At 46.1% G+C, this 14,451-nt stretch overlaps 1 protein-coding gene across 1 annotated transcript in view; it reads right to left on the bottom strand.

Annotated features, from left to right (window-relative positions):
- Positions 1-915: 915 nt before the first annotated feature.
- Positions 916-14,451, bottom strand: part of LOC142578777 (alpha-galactosidase A-like) — a 28,227-nt gene continuing 14,691 nt past the window's right edge. The window contains exons 6-7 of the mRNA XM_075688344.1: positions 3,998-4,195; positions 916-2,614 (exon numbers count right to left, since the gene is read on the bottom strand). Coding sequence (XP_075544459.1) covers positions 2,315-2,614; positions 3,998-4,195 — 498 coding nt within the window. The 3' untranslated portion in view covers positions 916-2,314. The remainder of the gene's footprint in view (positions 2,615-3,997; positions 4,196-14,451) is intronic.

The raw sequence follows: 14,451 nt of genomic DNA, 5'->3' as shown, positions 1-14,451 counted from the left end.
CCGCAGTATATCAGCCAGCCTTCTATCTCCTCAAGTGATAAGGTGACAAAATTTTTAAGATACACGTACAACTGCTAAGCAGATCGCCTTGCCTTTCGCGCTTTTCTCGCTTTTTCTTTTTCTCTTTTTTTTTTGTTACGCATGCGCGTTTCTCCTTTGGCAAACCTGCCTTGTACGGTAAACACGCAATTGTTTTGGTTTGCTTTGGTTTGGTGCCTAAGGATATGCCTCAACCCGCTACGAGGGATCGGCCATGAATCGGGCGGCAGTAGCTAAAGATGGAATAATACCTAAATGAAATTTTGTAGTTTAAGAACGGTATTAAATGAATACTAATCGTTAATATCAAATTTCATGCTATATTACATAAAATTTGAAGTTAATGTTTTTGCATTCATATTGAGTAAAGTAAAACAATAAAATCAACATGACAGTCTGTTCTCAATTAAGTTGAGTTCGCGTTGCCCGTGTGTGCTTCTTTGCCGTCGTTTCTTGCGCTGAAAAAGTTCTTTGAAGATGAGGCAAGATCAACAAGCCCGACTTTGTTACTTTACCCCTTTTATGGTGTTTCTTGCTAATCGTCTGCTGCAGCAACACCATATCAGCTGGAGTACTAGCTCCTATTCTCCTCAGACCCTGTAATCACTGTCGCTGACACCGCTCTTCATCCTTTTCACTATTAAAGCAGAAAACAAACCCTTAAATAATTGGAGTAACATAAGGCCAAATGAAGGTGGCACTATATGTCTAACGCTGAATTCTTTTGTTGTGGCACAGCGGTTATCGGAAAAAATTATACTTTGTTTGAGACGTACCGTTACTGACGACGGGAAATGAATGTACAGTACACTACAATTGCCACTAAGTGACGCCGCATTCCAGGATGAAAAGTGAAAACAATGAACCGCCACGTGATGTTCTGCTTGTGTTTATGTATTTAGGCAAAGAAAAGACGAATATATCTAAACAAACTGGAGTAATCGATTTTTTCCACATATAAGGAGGTGCTGCTGTGAGCACGAAACCGTGCCGCCTGATCAAGGGAGTAATTCTTCAGGTTCGTATCAGACCAGTTGTGAAGAACAAGTGACATTAAAAGGCATGTCAATCGTTTTGTTGAATATCAAGGAGGCTATATACAAAACCAGTCTTACCCGTGAAAGGCCAGTCAAATCCAGACAAGGTGGAAAAGATACCCGTTACATACACGCATATAATACAACACTACAGACTATCCCGTAGAACGTTCCCTCCACCACACGTGAAACTAAAGCGTGCAGATGCAGCCGCTTGGCGCCAGCTCCAAACTAATACGTTCCCCAGCCTTGCTCTCTACCACACTTTTTATGCTACCCAGTATTCCGACAAATGCCCTTTCTGTGAAGAAAATCCAAACCTCTACCATTCTAGGTGAGAATGCTCCAAACCACGCGGTCTTTCTAGAATACCGATTGCCTCCCCATCCCGGTGGGAAGTCACTCTTTCCAGCACAGCCTTGGACGACCAGGGATACCTGATTGACCCGGCCAGCCAGACAGCAGCAGCAAGTGGGGCTGTGGACTGAGGGCTCCACCCTCTGGGACTTCCAGAACAAATAAAGTTTTCTGCTACTACTACTACAACTGCTTTGTTGCCAGAGCAACTACGACGTGTAAAGAAACGAAATCGCATTACTTGCTCCCATTCCCAAGTCCTGCTCAGCCAACCGTATACGTGCGCCATGTGTTTTCTAACCTCCACAGGCGTTTTATTTCTGTGCTCTCTTAGTTTCTACCACCGCTTGCTTTCTTTGCCTTTCTCCGCGCGTCGATACAATGAAGGCAGTAGAGCAAGTTCTAGTGCTGATAATCCTCCTCATCTCCTTTATATAATTTTTCTCACCAATCACTTGCACTTCTCCGTCGCACACACCATTTTCAAAGTTCGCCGTTCTTCATATACTTTGTTTTGTGTGTTGAACGTAATAAACACCTAGTGCGAATTTCTAGCCTTGCAGAATTTCCAGCATCTGAATTTCCAGCACCTTTCGTAGTGATTCAATTAGAAAATTCGAGAGGTCTGACGTCCGTGTAACAAACTAGTTTGCAAGACCTGTAGGTGCCTGGCGCATTCTAATTACTCGCTTCACTACGTTTGATCAGGCGAGGTTCACGCTTCTTTAATCAAAATATAGATATTTAATCGATTGCAGATACTTACAAATGTTTTACCTTCACAATACTAGAAGCATACATTGTGTGCAGTGCTCTCAGCTTACAGTCACGTAATTTGAATTGAGAGCTCGGAGAAGTACTCAATTCGAACAACAAATTGCTTATAAAACTGTGTCGTGCATGCCACTAAGTACGGTAGCCTTAAAGAAGAAAACGTCCATGGGCGCAATCGTAGCGTTGATACTGTGCTCTGGATAAAACTTTCCGACGACGGTATTGTTGCGGATGAGATCGGTGACGAGGTAGCCCATAGGACTGTCCAGGCCGAGGCTTTTGAGCGAGACGGAGGCCTGGACGGGGCCACCGAGGACTTTCGTGTTGTACAACAGGACGGCCAGGGACAGCTTTCTGTCGGCGAGTTCCGGAGTCACCCAGCGAGCCCAGATGTCGAGGTTGTTGCCCTGAGGAAAACGACGAAAGGATGCACAGAGACAGTGTGAAGAGCGAGGCTTGGCAAATTGGTGGATATTAACGCAAAATATTAAGCGCAGAAGCAAAGACATAAAAAAGGGTGTCACGCAAGCGCTGACTACGCACCGATGATTTATTTCGGAAACGCGCTAATATTTTTTTTATTTTAACTGTACTTGCGTTTGTCTCTGAATTTAATTATCAGAAAAATTGAGTATACCTGTCAACGGCTAAATGAACGGATCTAAAGCACGCACAAGATAGCAATAGCATAATATTAAAGGGAAGAAAAACCAGCTATGTCAGCCAACCCTCTGCAGTACGTAGTCAGAAATACCTATCGTTACATCTTGGTGAGGGATGACACTCACATGCTTTTCCATTATGATATCTTCTTGCTTCATTTTGTTTTAGCTACGTTGACGAATGTGTCTGTTCTTCTCTTACAATTTCGACCACACGTGACACAACGCCAACTTCTTTCTTGTACATACGTGAAGGCACGTCTCTAAAACAAACTTTCGTTTTACAGTCAGCGTTCGTGCTGCGTTCTTTTGTTTACGTCTTTTATGTGTTTCTGCGCTTAGTTCTCGAAATGGATATGCGACCATACGAATACTTTCCCTCTGGTGCGTACTAAAATAAACGTGATCGCTGATCAGAAAGTTACTCTGGCGAAGTGCAACAGTAAATGTAAATACCATGTTCAGTAGTGAAACAGCGTGAAATTAACCTACGCACACAGATGACCAAACAAGCGATGGCCTTAGATAAGGAATATACACGGGAGCCAGTGCTGAGAAAGGTTTCTAAAAGACAAACTAATGTGGTGATTGCACAGATTAAATTGGCTAAGTCTGATCGTCACTTGCCGAGATTATGACACTGGAAATCAGAACGCACAGCAAGTGGGCAGGGACACCTTTAAAGTTGAGTTTAGTTTTATTTCTCACAAACAAGTGGAGCATGAACATGATGTAAATCATGTGCGTAGATACTTAATTCATATCATCATCAGTCATCATAATCATCACGTTCACATTATAATCATCATCATCAAAATATCATCAGAATAGAAGAAAGTACGCTCGGGGAGGGTTGAAGAGCAGAGTGTCACAGACTCCGTAAGTAACCAAGTTATGCTCTATATATGAGAATTTCAGGGCAAAAATCTGGCAATAGTTAAGTATTCTAAAGTGAACGAAACCTATAATGGCAGAAGAGTGCCTTTAGCATGATGATACCTTCGTATATTGCAACAGCTTGTTTGATTTCTTTGGTATCTGTATCGCAGAAATACCACACTGCGTTGTCAATGGCCACTTCCGCAGAGTCACAACACGAAGATGATAAATACCTTCATGTGTACTCACCTTATAGATGCGCCTTCCCATCAGTCCAAGCGGATCTTGGTCGATGGCGATGATGAACTTGTTGAGTAACAGGTCTTTCGATTCCGGTGCAATGTCTCTGAGGTCATTGGACATGATCAGCGGTGCAGCCATGATGGCCCAGTAGGCCATGTGTGCACGTTGTAGCTGAATTGTCAAACCGAAGTTTCCAATAACGAGCTGGAAAGCGATAAATCAATAAACACGCTTTATAGTCATGGACTTTCGGTGCAAATTGCTTTAAGTATATACAATGCCTAATTCTTCCGTATGCAGTCCTGTAATTTCGCGCGTTTTTCTTATTTTTCTGATGGAATTAATGCAGCATTTGTAAAGGTATCAGGGTATTGAACTTGAAATGAACTGAAAACCAAAAATCGTAATAACACGTTATTATTGCGTGAACCGGAACAAAACAGGAAGGTTAAGATTTTTTTTTTTTTTTACTTGCAAAGTGAAACCGAAAAGAGAAAATGACAGTTTTCGGTTCATGTGGGCGTAGGTGCTTTCACTGCAACTTTTCATTCATGCATTATCTGCAATTATGGCTCGAATATGCTACTTCGGTTGTAAACGCACACGAGCTTCCTGTGATTTCAGAAGTAATAGCACAGCTATAGTATGATATTCAACATCTCGGGTCGGGAGGCAAGGATGTTAATAATAAACTTGTGAATGCTTGAGATTGATGACCATCAAATAGTATCCAGTTAAGAATTGTTTTAGCTGGGCGGTCGCTAATTTTGGTAGCATTGTTATGTAAATACAAGTATAGATCCGATAGAAATGAGTGATTGGTTTTGAGGAGTGCTTTGACAATGTGATGTTTAAACCCAAGTGCATTTGCCCACTATTCTGGATTGGGGATGAAAATGTTTATTTTTATTAAACGGGTACCACATCCCCTCTCGGTATGTGATGCTGACTGTATGGTTATCGTAGATCTGAACGTGGAATGGGAGTGCCGTGTGTGGTGGTGGTCATTCTTTGCGGGCTTCGGTGCCTGAAGTGGGCCAAAACTGAATGTAGGAGGGAAAAGAAGAGACGCTGCCAGTGAGAACAATTGCATTTCGCCTATATAAATACGAAATCACGATAAAAATGTTGTATAACTATAATGTCGGCTGATGTGAATCCCTAAAGCCCACAGGTCTCTTAATGGACGAGGGTGTGATACTCAACGACATGTATGATTTCTTAAATTTTTTTTACACTTGAAGTGGAAGTTGAAGTTTATTTCACCACCAACACTACAGTGTGTTTTACACAGACCATTTCTGGCGTGGAAAGTGGGAAAAAAGCTGCGCTGATGCAGCTTGACTAGCCCTACCTCCCATCCGTACAAGGCAGCAGAACGACAGCACAGCAAACTTCATACAGTCTTAACGTATGATAGAAAAATAAACAAAATAAAACTTGTCCGATAATTGTCAAGTAGACATAATTATATGCGCCCTTGGGCGACTACAAGTACATCAATCATTCACGCACAAAAAACCAAAACCAATGACAAGAAAATTACTGCGAGGTAACATGACAGTAAGACATACTGTAAACAGAAAGGACTGCTTTATTTCGGCAGAATATTTGTAGGCTTGTAGCGGATTATGTGAACATGTTGAATAGCTCCCTTCCTGAAAGGACATGTAAGGGATCTTCTGTAAGCTTGAACGTATTGAGTACGTGTGGAATGGTGAATTTTAACATTTGGAGACCGTAATTCGTTCGTGTTCGGGGAATGTGCCAGTGTTCAGAATTTCTGGTGGGACGCAATGAAATGTTCGGCTGTAAATGCGCTAAAGCTCTTAAGTTTAGGCTATTTCTGCGAATTTCAGACCTCAACGACAACAACAATTGATGTCCATAGGCAACACTAAATTTTAAAACCTTAAACTTAATAAATAAATTAGATGTATGATCTCTATAGCCTAAATCTGCAACAGCCCGCATAGCACACTTTTGAAGTGTATATGACTTTTTCTTTGACGTTTGAGTTCCAGATGCCCATACCAACTGGCAGTAGCGCAGGTGGGAACTAAAAAGCGCATTAAAATTATGAACTTTCTGAGGAACCAGCAGAAACGACTGACACCTCCTTAGCATACCTAGGGCTTTTCTTAGCTTAATACATAATTATTCAATGTGAGAATTCCACAGCATATGTTGATGAAAGATAATACCTAATGTTTTGACAGTCTCTGAAAGTTCAATTTCAAAATTATTTAGGAGCTGTTTATGCGCGTACTTGCAAGGCGTTCCTTTCGCGCGGCAAAGAACGGCCTTGGTTTTAGAGCTGTTGATGTGTAATGAATTACGACAAGACCATTCGGATAATTAGTGTAAAGTTTCATTAGCTGCTTGAATCAACTCATCTACGTTTGTTCCTGTAAAAAATAAACTCGTGTCATCTGCACAGATAATGTATGTTATTGATCAATCTATGTTTACAATATCATTAATATAAAGGTTAAATAAAAGAGGGCCTAATATACATCCCTGCGGTACACCACGTTTAATTTTGGGGGGCATAGATATTTCCCTATTTATTGAGACACACTGGTACCGATCGCTAAGATAGCCCCTTATTAAGTCAAGTGCAATGCCTCTGATGCCATAATAGGGCAATTTTTCTAACAATGTTTGGTGATCAATCCTATCAAACGCTTTTGTAAAATCTACGAATACGCCTAGTGTGAGCTTTCTTGCTTCAATGTTGCCGAGTATGATCTTTTTCTGCTGTAGAAGTGCTGTCTCTGTCGATACACCTGACCTGAAACCGTATTGTGCCGCCGTAATCGCAGAAAGCATGTACAAAAATTTTGAAAGTGAAAATAATTTTTTCCAGAGCCTTTGAAAAAATTGGCAATACCGATATTGGTCTGTAATTACTCATTTCATTTTTGTTGCCACTTTTGTAAAGTACCGCGACCTTGGCCTTTATCATACGCTGATGAACAGACCTGTGTTTAAAACAAGGTTATATATATGGGTCAAACAAGGTACTACTAAATCGATGACAAAAATAAACGGCTCCACTTTTATGCCGTCAATGTCTTTGCTTTTACTTTCTTTAAGTCTCATAAAAACATTGGTTACCTCAGATTGTTCTGTGGGGCAAATAAATGTCGAGGGTGTTATTGGCGTGGGTAAATAACGTAACGCATTCCCATCGTGAGTACTGTCCGATAAAGAACTAAAGTCACTTCACCTACGCACTTCCTGGGCAGCTGTGTATTTGCCACCGGTTGCTCCATCTTATATAATAACTTGTTGAGAAATTTTCACAGATAAAGTAAAGCCAATGAGCGCATCTTTGTTCTGCGTAGTAAAACAAATCACGACATAAAACCTGTAACTGCAACGTCGGATTTTAGGCATCTTTAAAGCAAAGATACTTCTGAATAATTTTTAGGTCCTTGTTTGACTTCTTTTAAATTTATTATACTTGGATGATCTATTCTTGGCCAGTTTGGTAGGTGCCACTGCATATGGCCCCATTCTTGGCCATTCCTCGGAAAGGGGCATGTCTCACTGTGGCACCACAAGAGGTATAGAATCCTTAAGTGCATTTACTGTGTCGTGCTTCTCTGAGCATACACCTCTCATCACCACTCGCCCCTCGACGGCCATCGGACATCAGCCTAATTCCTTGTGGCCTTGTTGAGTCGACGTTAAACAGTTTTGTACACGTGCCATTTAGTTGTTCGGTAGGACACCTCCGTTGGACCGGCATAACTTTTTTTGCATCTATCGGTGGCTTGAATGAAAGCACGCATGTCTTTCTTTATTTTTCATTATTGTGCAGCTCTAAAGCACCGTCAAGTTTCTGTAGAAAATAAGTTTGGGCTGTTTTTGAGTAAATATTATTCGGTTATGCAAACGAATATGAACTGGTTTGAACCAGTCAGAACCGCATTTTTCTCTTTTTTTTCTTTTTTTTTTTTTGCTCCGCAGTTGAAACGGGACTAAACCGCCTTGGTTAAATCGGAACGCAAACTGGAACGAAACAAATTCCGGTTCGACACTCTGATGGGAATCCACATAGCTTGAGCAGAATAATACGAAAAGTACATGACCCGCCGTGGTTGCTCAGTGGCTATGGTGTTGGGCTGCTGAGCACGAGGTCGCGGGATCGAATCCCGGCCACGGCGGCCGCATTTCGATGGGGGCGAAATGCGAAAACACCCGTGTGCTTAGATTTAGGTGCACGTTAAAGAACCCCAGGTGGTCAAAATTTCCGGAGTCCTCCACTATATACGGCGTGCCTCATAATCAGAAAGTGGTTTTGGCACGTAAAACCCCAAATATTATTATTATTATTAAAAGTACATGAAGTTATGAACTGCACGCGGAGACGTGTTAATGGGTTTGAGCAAAAAAAAAAACAAAAAAAGAACTTCGCAGACGTATGCCAATCAGAGCAACGCATACACTCTAAGTTTACACCCTTTGAGTCGTGTCGTGCCACACAACGATAAACGTCAGCTGACTTGTCCGCATTTCCTTTCCTTAACGCTGCGAGCCCGGTACTTCCCAGTAACGAACGGCATGCGTGTTATCAGCATGACACAGCATTGCCGACAGGAAAGTAGCGGGCGCGGCGTTTTCAAGAAAGGAGACACCCGCAAGGCAGATTACGATTATTGTTGTGTGGCAGATATACACGCCAAAGGGTGTAAACATCTTTAGAGTGCATGTCAAAGGACAGTGAAGCTGCATAAGCCAGTTATTACACTCTTAAGCAAAATTACACCCTCTTACCACACAACGATAATCTTCATCCGTCTTGTCCGCATTTCCTTCCTTTAACACGGAGAACCCGGTAATTCCAAGTCACGAAAGGCATGCCCGTTATCAGCATGACAGAGCATTCTCGACAGGAATGTAGCGAGCGCAGCGTTTTCAAGGAAGGAAACGCAAGCAAAACAGATGACGATTATCGTTGTGTGGCAAATATGCACCCCAAAGGGTCCACATTTGTATAGGAGGGTACACCCTCCGTAAGTACGGGGATCTGTTGTGGCGCTGCATGCTCAACACCTTTATTTTTTATGTATTAAAAACATGAGTTGCTGCCACACAGCGACGTGAAGTGAATGACAGGGCACGGTCGCCGCTAGGGCTAGCGTCTCTCCTGCAGTCAAGAGGAGTGACTTTCCTGGATACCTTTAAGTTATGGCGCACCAGATAACGGACCTAGGCGCAACTCTCGCCACTTTGCGCTCTCTGCATTGTGTCGAATCACAGCGCCCCTCCAAGACCGTATAGCAAACAAGTTGTACGACGCGGATTGATGTATCACGCGGCCGAGCCTCCTACATTTAAAGACGTGGTTGCCCCTCCCATGCGTCGCACGCCACGTACGTTTACTAAAGGATACGTGTGAATCATGACGCCAACACTTCGTGACTCTGGGGTTAATGAACATTTACCACACGTCAATCGAAGGTGAATGTATCATTCCCACCGGAAGTGACGGTTATCAAGCAGGCATCGTTACTACATCGGTGCAAACCCGCAATGTAGTGAAGCGAATATATTACTTTGGCTCTTCCGTTGTTGGAATCGCACCGCTGGCACGAGTTGTTGGGAACTCGGCGCTGACGCCCGTTGTTGCACCTGGGTCGCAAGCCCCAAGGGTAGCGTTGGCCTGGCGGCCTGGGGCACAACTGGAAGCATCCGAAGGTCCCGGCAAAGCATGAGTCGACAGGTAACAACAAAACAACTTGTTTATTCTAACATCGCAAAGAGTTGGCGGTCAGGTCGACCGAAGTAGAGAGACGGGAGTGCACGTTACTCAACAGAAGAAATCGGAGCCTCTCTTGGCGTCCGGGGGCAGCTGCTTTTATACTCTCTCAGTTGAGGGCAAGAAGGAACCCCTCTATAGACGAGCACGTGACTGTGCCGCTCGGGCACAATGGGATGAGAAGGTGGCGCAGCCGTCGTGCCGGCGCCGTTCGGGCACAATGGAAAGAGAAGGTGGCGCATACGTCGTGTCGGCGCCGGTCAGTCCCCTCGCTTCACAGTTGGGGGAGCTCCTCTCCCCGGCTGCCGCGCTTCGACAAGCGTGGGCACCAACATGCACATACACACACACACGCACATGAAGACACGTGGCATTGGAACATGCCTGGACGCGCTTGGCGGGGAGGCGTAGCGGCGCCGCCGAACGGGCCAAAATGTCTGCCGCTTTGAACGAAGCCCCGGCGTCCGTTGCATCCGCGCCGTCTATACCGCGCGTCGTAGGCGAAACGTAACAGACCGCCCCGCCGGGGGAAGGAGATCCCGATGGTCAGGGGACTGCATCCGCTGTCCGGAGGGATGTCGCTCGATGATGCTCATAACCGAAGTCGGGCGTCCCTCGACGTTTCTTGAGCGCAGCGCACAGAGAAGGCCTCGTTCTCTCGTTCAGGTTCGCACGGGACACTGCAAAGTGACTTCGGGAGAGTTCACATTTTTGTTCTCGTTCCCGGCAAGCGTTAGAACTACGCTGAAACTCAACCGCTTAGTCAGCAAGCACGGGACAACCCTCACTAAGCCCTGCCAGGCTCTTTCCCCTTCTATACCACTGCCTAGTTCCTTACAGTAGTCTAGCAGCACTCAGAACGCGTCCACAAATTGGAAAATTGCACTAGAAAGCATGTCATCACTTTGAAACACTAAACAAAAGCAATATGTTAAAAATCCTGCCTCAGGAAGAAAAACATCAGTAACAAACAATTTTGAGGCTGATTCCTGCGTTAGGGGCTTCGACTTAAGCCATCGGCGTTACCGTTGAGACTCCCCTTTTTGTAACGCACCTCAAAGGAATATTGTTGCAAAGCGAGGCTCCAGCGCAGGAGGCGGCCATTTTTGGGAGAGATGGTCTGCAGCCATTGGAGAGGGCAGTGATCCGTCTCAATGATAAACCTTGAGCCGGCTAGATAGCATGACAATTTCTGAACGGCCCACACGAGACACGCACACTCTTTCTCGGTGACGCTATACGCCTGCTCACGACTGGTCAGCTTACGACTAGCATACAGGACGGGGTGTTCTACTTCTCCATTTTCCCGTTGGCACAGTACAACGCCCATGCCTCGCTCACTAGCATCGCACTGAACAACGAACCCTTTTGTATAGTCTGGCGATCGTAGCACAGGCTGGCTTGTTAGGGCACTCTTTAGGGCGCTAAAAGCTCTTTCCTTTGTCTCGTCCCATACGACTGTTTGGGGCTCTGTTTTTCTTAGAGCATCCGTCAGGGGAGCCGCGATATCAGAGTACCTGGGGATGTACCTCTGATAGTAGCCGGCGACACCTAAGAACGACCGAATATCGGTCTTCGTGCGCGGTTGCGGGAAGTCTCGCACAGCGGCCACCTTTATTTCAGAGGGGCGGCGACGACCCTGACCAATCACGTGACCGAGGTAGACAACCTCGGCCTGTGCTAACTGGCACTTAGGAGCCTTGACTGTCAAGCCCGCTTCGCGCAGGCGGGTTAGCACTGCCCGCAAGTGTGCCATATGCTCAGACCAGGATGCGGAGAATATCGCTACGTCGTCTAGATACGGTAAAGCGAATTCTTGCTGTCCCCGCAACACTTTATCCATGAGGCTTGAAAAACAGTATGGCGCGTTCTTCAAACCAAAACTCAACACTTTAGGACGGAATGTTCCCATTGGTGAAATGAACGCCGCATACCTACTAGCCTCTTCTGTAAGTGGAACCTGCCAATAAGCCCTGACAAGATCTAGGGTGGAAATAAACTGAGCGCTACTAACTTTCTCAAGGCGCTCCTCGATGTTAGGGATCGGATAAATTTGATCCTTAGTGATGGAATTAAGCCTGCGGTAGTCGACGCAAGGACGAGGTTCCTTGCCCGGTACCTCAACTAAAATCAAAGGGGAGGTATAATCACTCTCACCTGCCTCAATAACACCGAGCTGTAGCATTTTCTTTACCTCAGCCTCCATAATATCGTTCTGGCGGGGTGACACCCGATACGCCTTGGATCGTACTGGCTCTGGGGAGGTAAGTTCTATATCATGAGTAAGGACAGAAGTCCTACCAGGCCTCTCAGAGAACAGACCTTGAAACTCTTGTAAGAGCTGGTGTAGTTCGGTTTTCTGCTCAGGCGACAGCGGTGCTTTACTGATAAGGTCACTAATGACTTGACCGGTGTCTTCCCTGTTCGTCACTGAGCCTAGTCCCGGAAGCTCGACCGGAAGCTCTTCAGGAACGTTTACCATCATGCACACTACTGCTTCCCTTTGTCTATAAGGTTTGAGCAGATTACAGTGGTAAACTTGCTGTGCTTTCCGCTTTCCTGGCAGACTCACCACGTAGTTAACGTCCGACAGTTTCTGAACAATTCGTGCTGGGCCCTCCCACTGCACGTCTAGTTTGTTGTTTAGCGATGTGCGCAATATCATGACCTCATAGCCCACCTCAAAACGACGGGCCCTGGCTGTCCGATCATAATAAACCTTGGCCCTCTGCTGGGCCTTTGCCATTGCTTCACCTGACAACTCCTGTGCCCTTCTTAAGCGTTCGAGGAGCCTAAGCACGTACTCCACCACGACTGGGTCGTCGCCCCTGCCTTCCCACGATTCTCGAAGCATGCGAAGCGGAGATCGCAGCGAGCGACCGTACACCAGCTCAGCTGGCGAAAACCCCGTAGCCGCATGCGGCGCGGTCCGTAATGCAAACATCACCCCAGGCAGACACAGCTCCCAGTCAGTTTGATGTTCAAAACACAATGCTCTCAACACGCGCTTCATGACGGAGGGGAGCTTCTCAACGGAATTCGACTGTGGGTGGTACACTGAGCTGTGTAACAGCTTTACCCCACACCTTTCGAGAAAAGTTGTCGTCAAAGCGCTAGTAAACACTGTGCCCTGATCTGATTGGATTTCCGCAGGAAAACCAACTCGCGCAAATATGTACAGTAGTGCATTGACTATCTCAACTGAGCTGAGTTCTTTAAGCGGCACTGCTTCAGGGAACTTTGTCGCTGGGCAGATCACAGTCAAAATGTGTCTGTACCCCGTGGCTGTTACCGGCAGAGGTCCCACTGTATCAATAACGAGCCGTCTAAAAGGCTCCGTAATGATAGGTACCAATCTCAACGGCGCCCTCGATTTGTCCCCTGGTTTGCCCACCCGCTGACAGGTGTCACATGTCCTCACGAAATGGTCTGCGTCCCGAAAACACCCTGGCCAATAGTACTCTTGCAAGAGACGGTCCTTAGTTTTCTTAACTTCTAGGTGTCCGGACCACGAACCCCCATGCGACAAGCGCAACAGATCCTGACGATAGCATTGAGGCACGATCAGCTGATCGAACTCCACTCCCCTGCGGTCTAGATACTTCCGGTACAGGACTCCACCTCTTTCCACAAAACGCGCATTTTTCCTGGCGATACCTTCCTTGACATTGCAGCGCACGTTTTCTAAGCTGCCATCCTTCTTTTGCTCGGCTATCAAAGCCGACCGGCTGACTTTTAGCAACCTATCAAGTCCGTCTGACGTAGGCGCGATGAGCAAATCTGCAGATAGCTCTTCTAACTTTCCCTTATCGGGCATTTCCTCTCCAGTATCTGGTGCCTTTAACGTTACAGACTCAAGTTTATTCAGTTCGGGCGTGCTCTGAATATCAGCTTGCTGCGCCTCTGACCCTTTTTCATTGTTTGATAACGTCGGCCCCGCAACTACCGCCTTTGCAGCGAGCTCCCGAACCTTCGATCTGGTTAAGGCCTGAACGCTAGCCTCACCAAACAAAAGCCCCTTCTCGCGCAGGAGGCGATCGGAGCTGTTCGAAAATAGGTACGGGTACTGGGGGGGGCAGCATAGATGACACTGCCGCCTCCGTCTCAAGCGCTCCGAAAGGTCCTTCAATAAGCACTTTTGCTACCGGCAGACACACGCTATGAGCTTCCACGGCTTGCTTGATCCATGCGCACTCGCCCGTGAACATATGGGGTTCTACGTAAGAGGGGTGAACTACATCCATTGTAGCTGCGGAATCGCGAAGCACTCGGCACTCTTTCCCGTTCACGAGGAGGTCTCGCATGTAAGGCTCGAGAAGCTTCATGTTCTCGTCAGTGCTGCATAATGACAAAAACGCAACTTTTGGTGTTGTTTCCGGACACTGCGCCGAAAAGTGACCCGGCTTCTGGCACGTATAACAAACGCGCGCTTGCCTCGTCTCGAACCGCTTTCTGCGTTCGGCTTCGGCTGCCGCCGTCTCCTTAGGTTCGGTCGCACTGCTTTCACTCGCATCCGCACTACGTGTGTTCCCCTTTGCTCTCATGGGTGTGAAGTTCGGCCTCTCAAACTTCGAGCCAAATTCACCCTTTTGACCGTCCTTAGCTCCGCGAGCCCGACGCGTCACAAACTCCTCGGCTAGCTCAGCGGCTTTAGCCACCGTACAAACGTCTGGCCTATCCAAGACCCAGT

Source organism: Dermacentor variabilis, chromosome 4 (assembly GCF_050947875.1).
Source record: "Dermacentor variabilis isolate Ectoservices chromosome 4, ASM5094787v1, whole genome shotgun sequence".
Lineage (NCBI taxonomy): Eukaryota > Metazoa > Arthropoda > Arachnida > Ixodida > Ixodidae > Dermacentor > Dermacentor variabilis.
This window is presented reverse-complemented; position numbering and strand designations above follow the sequence as displayed.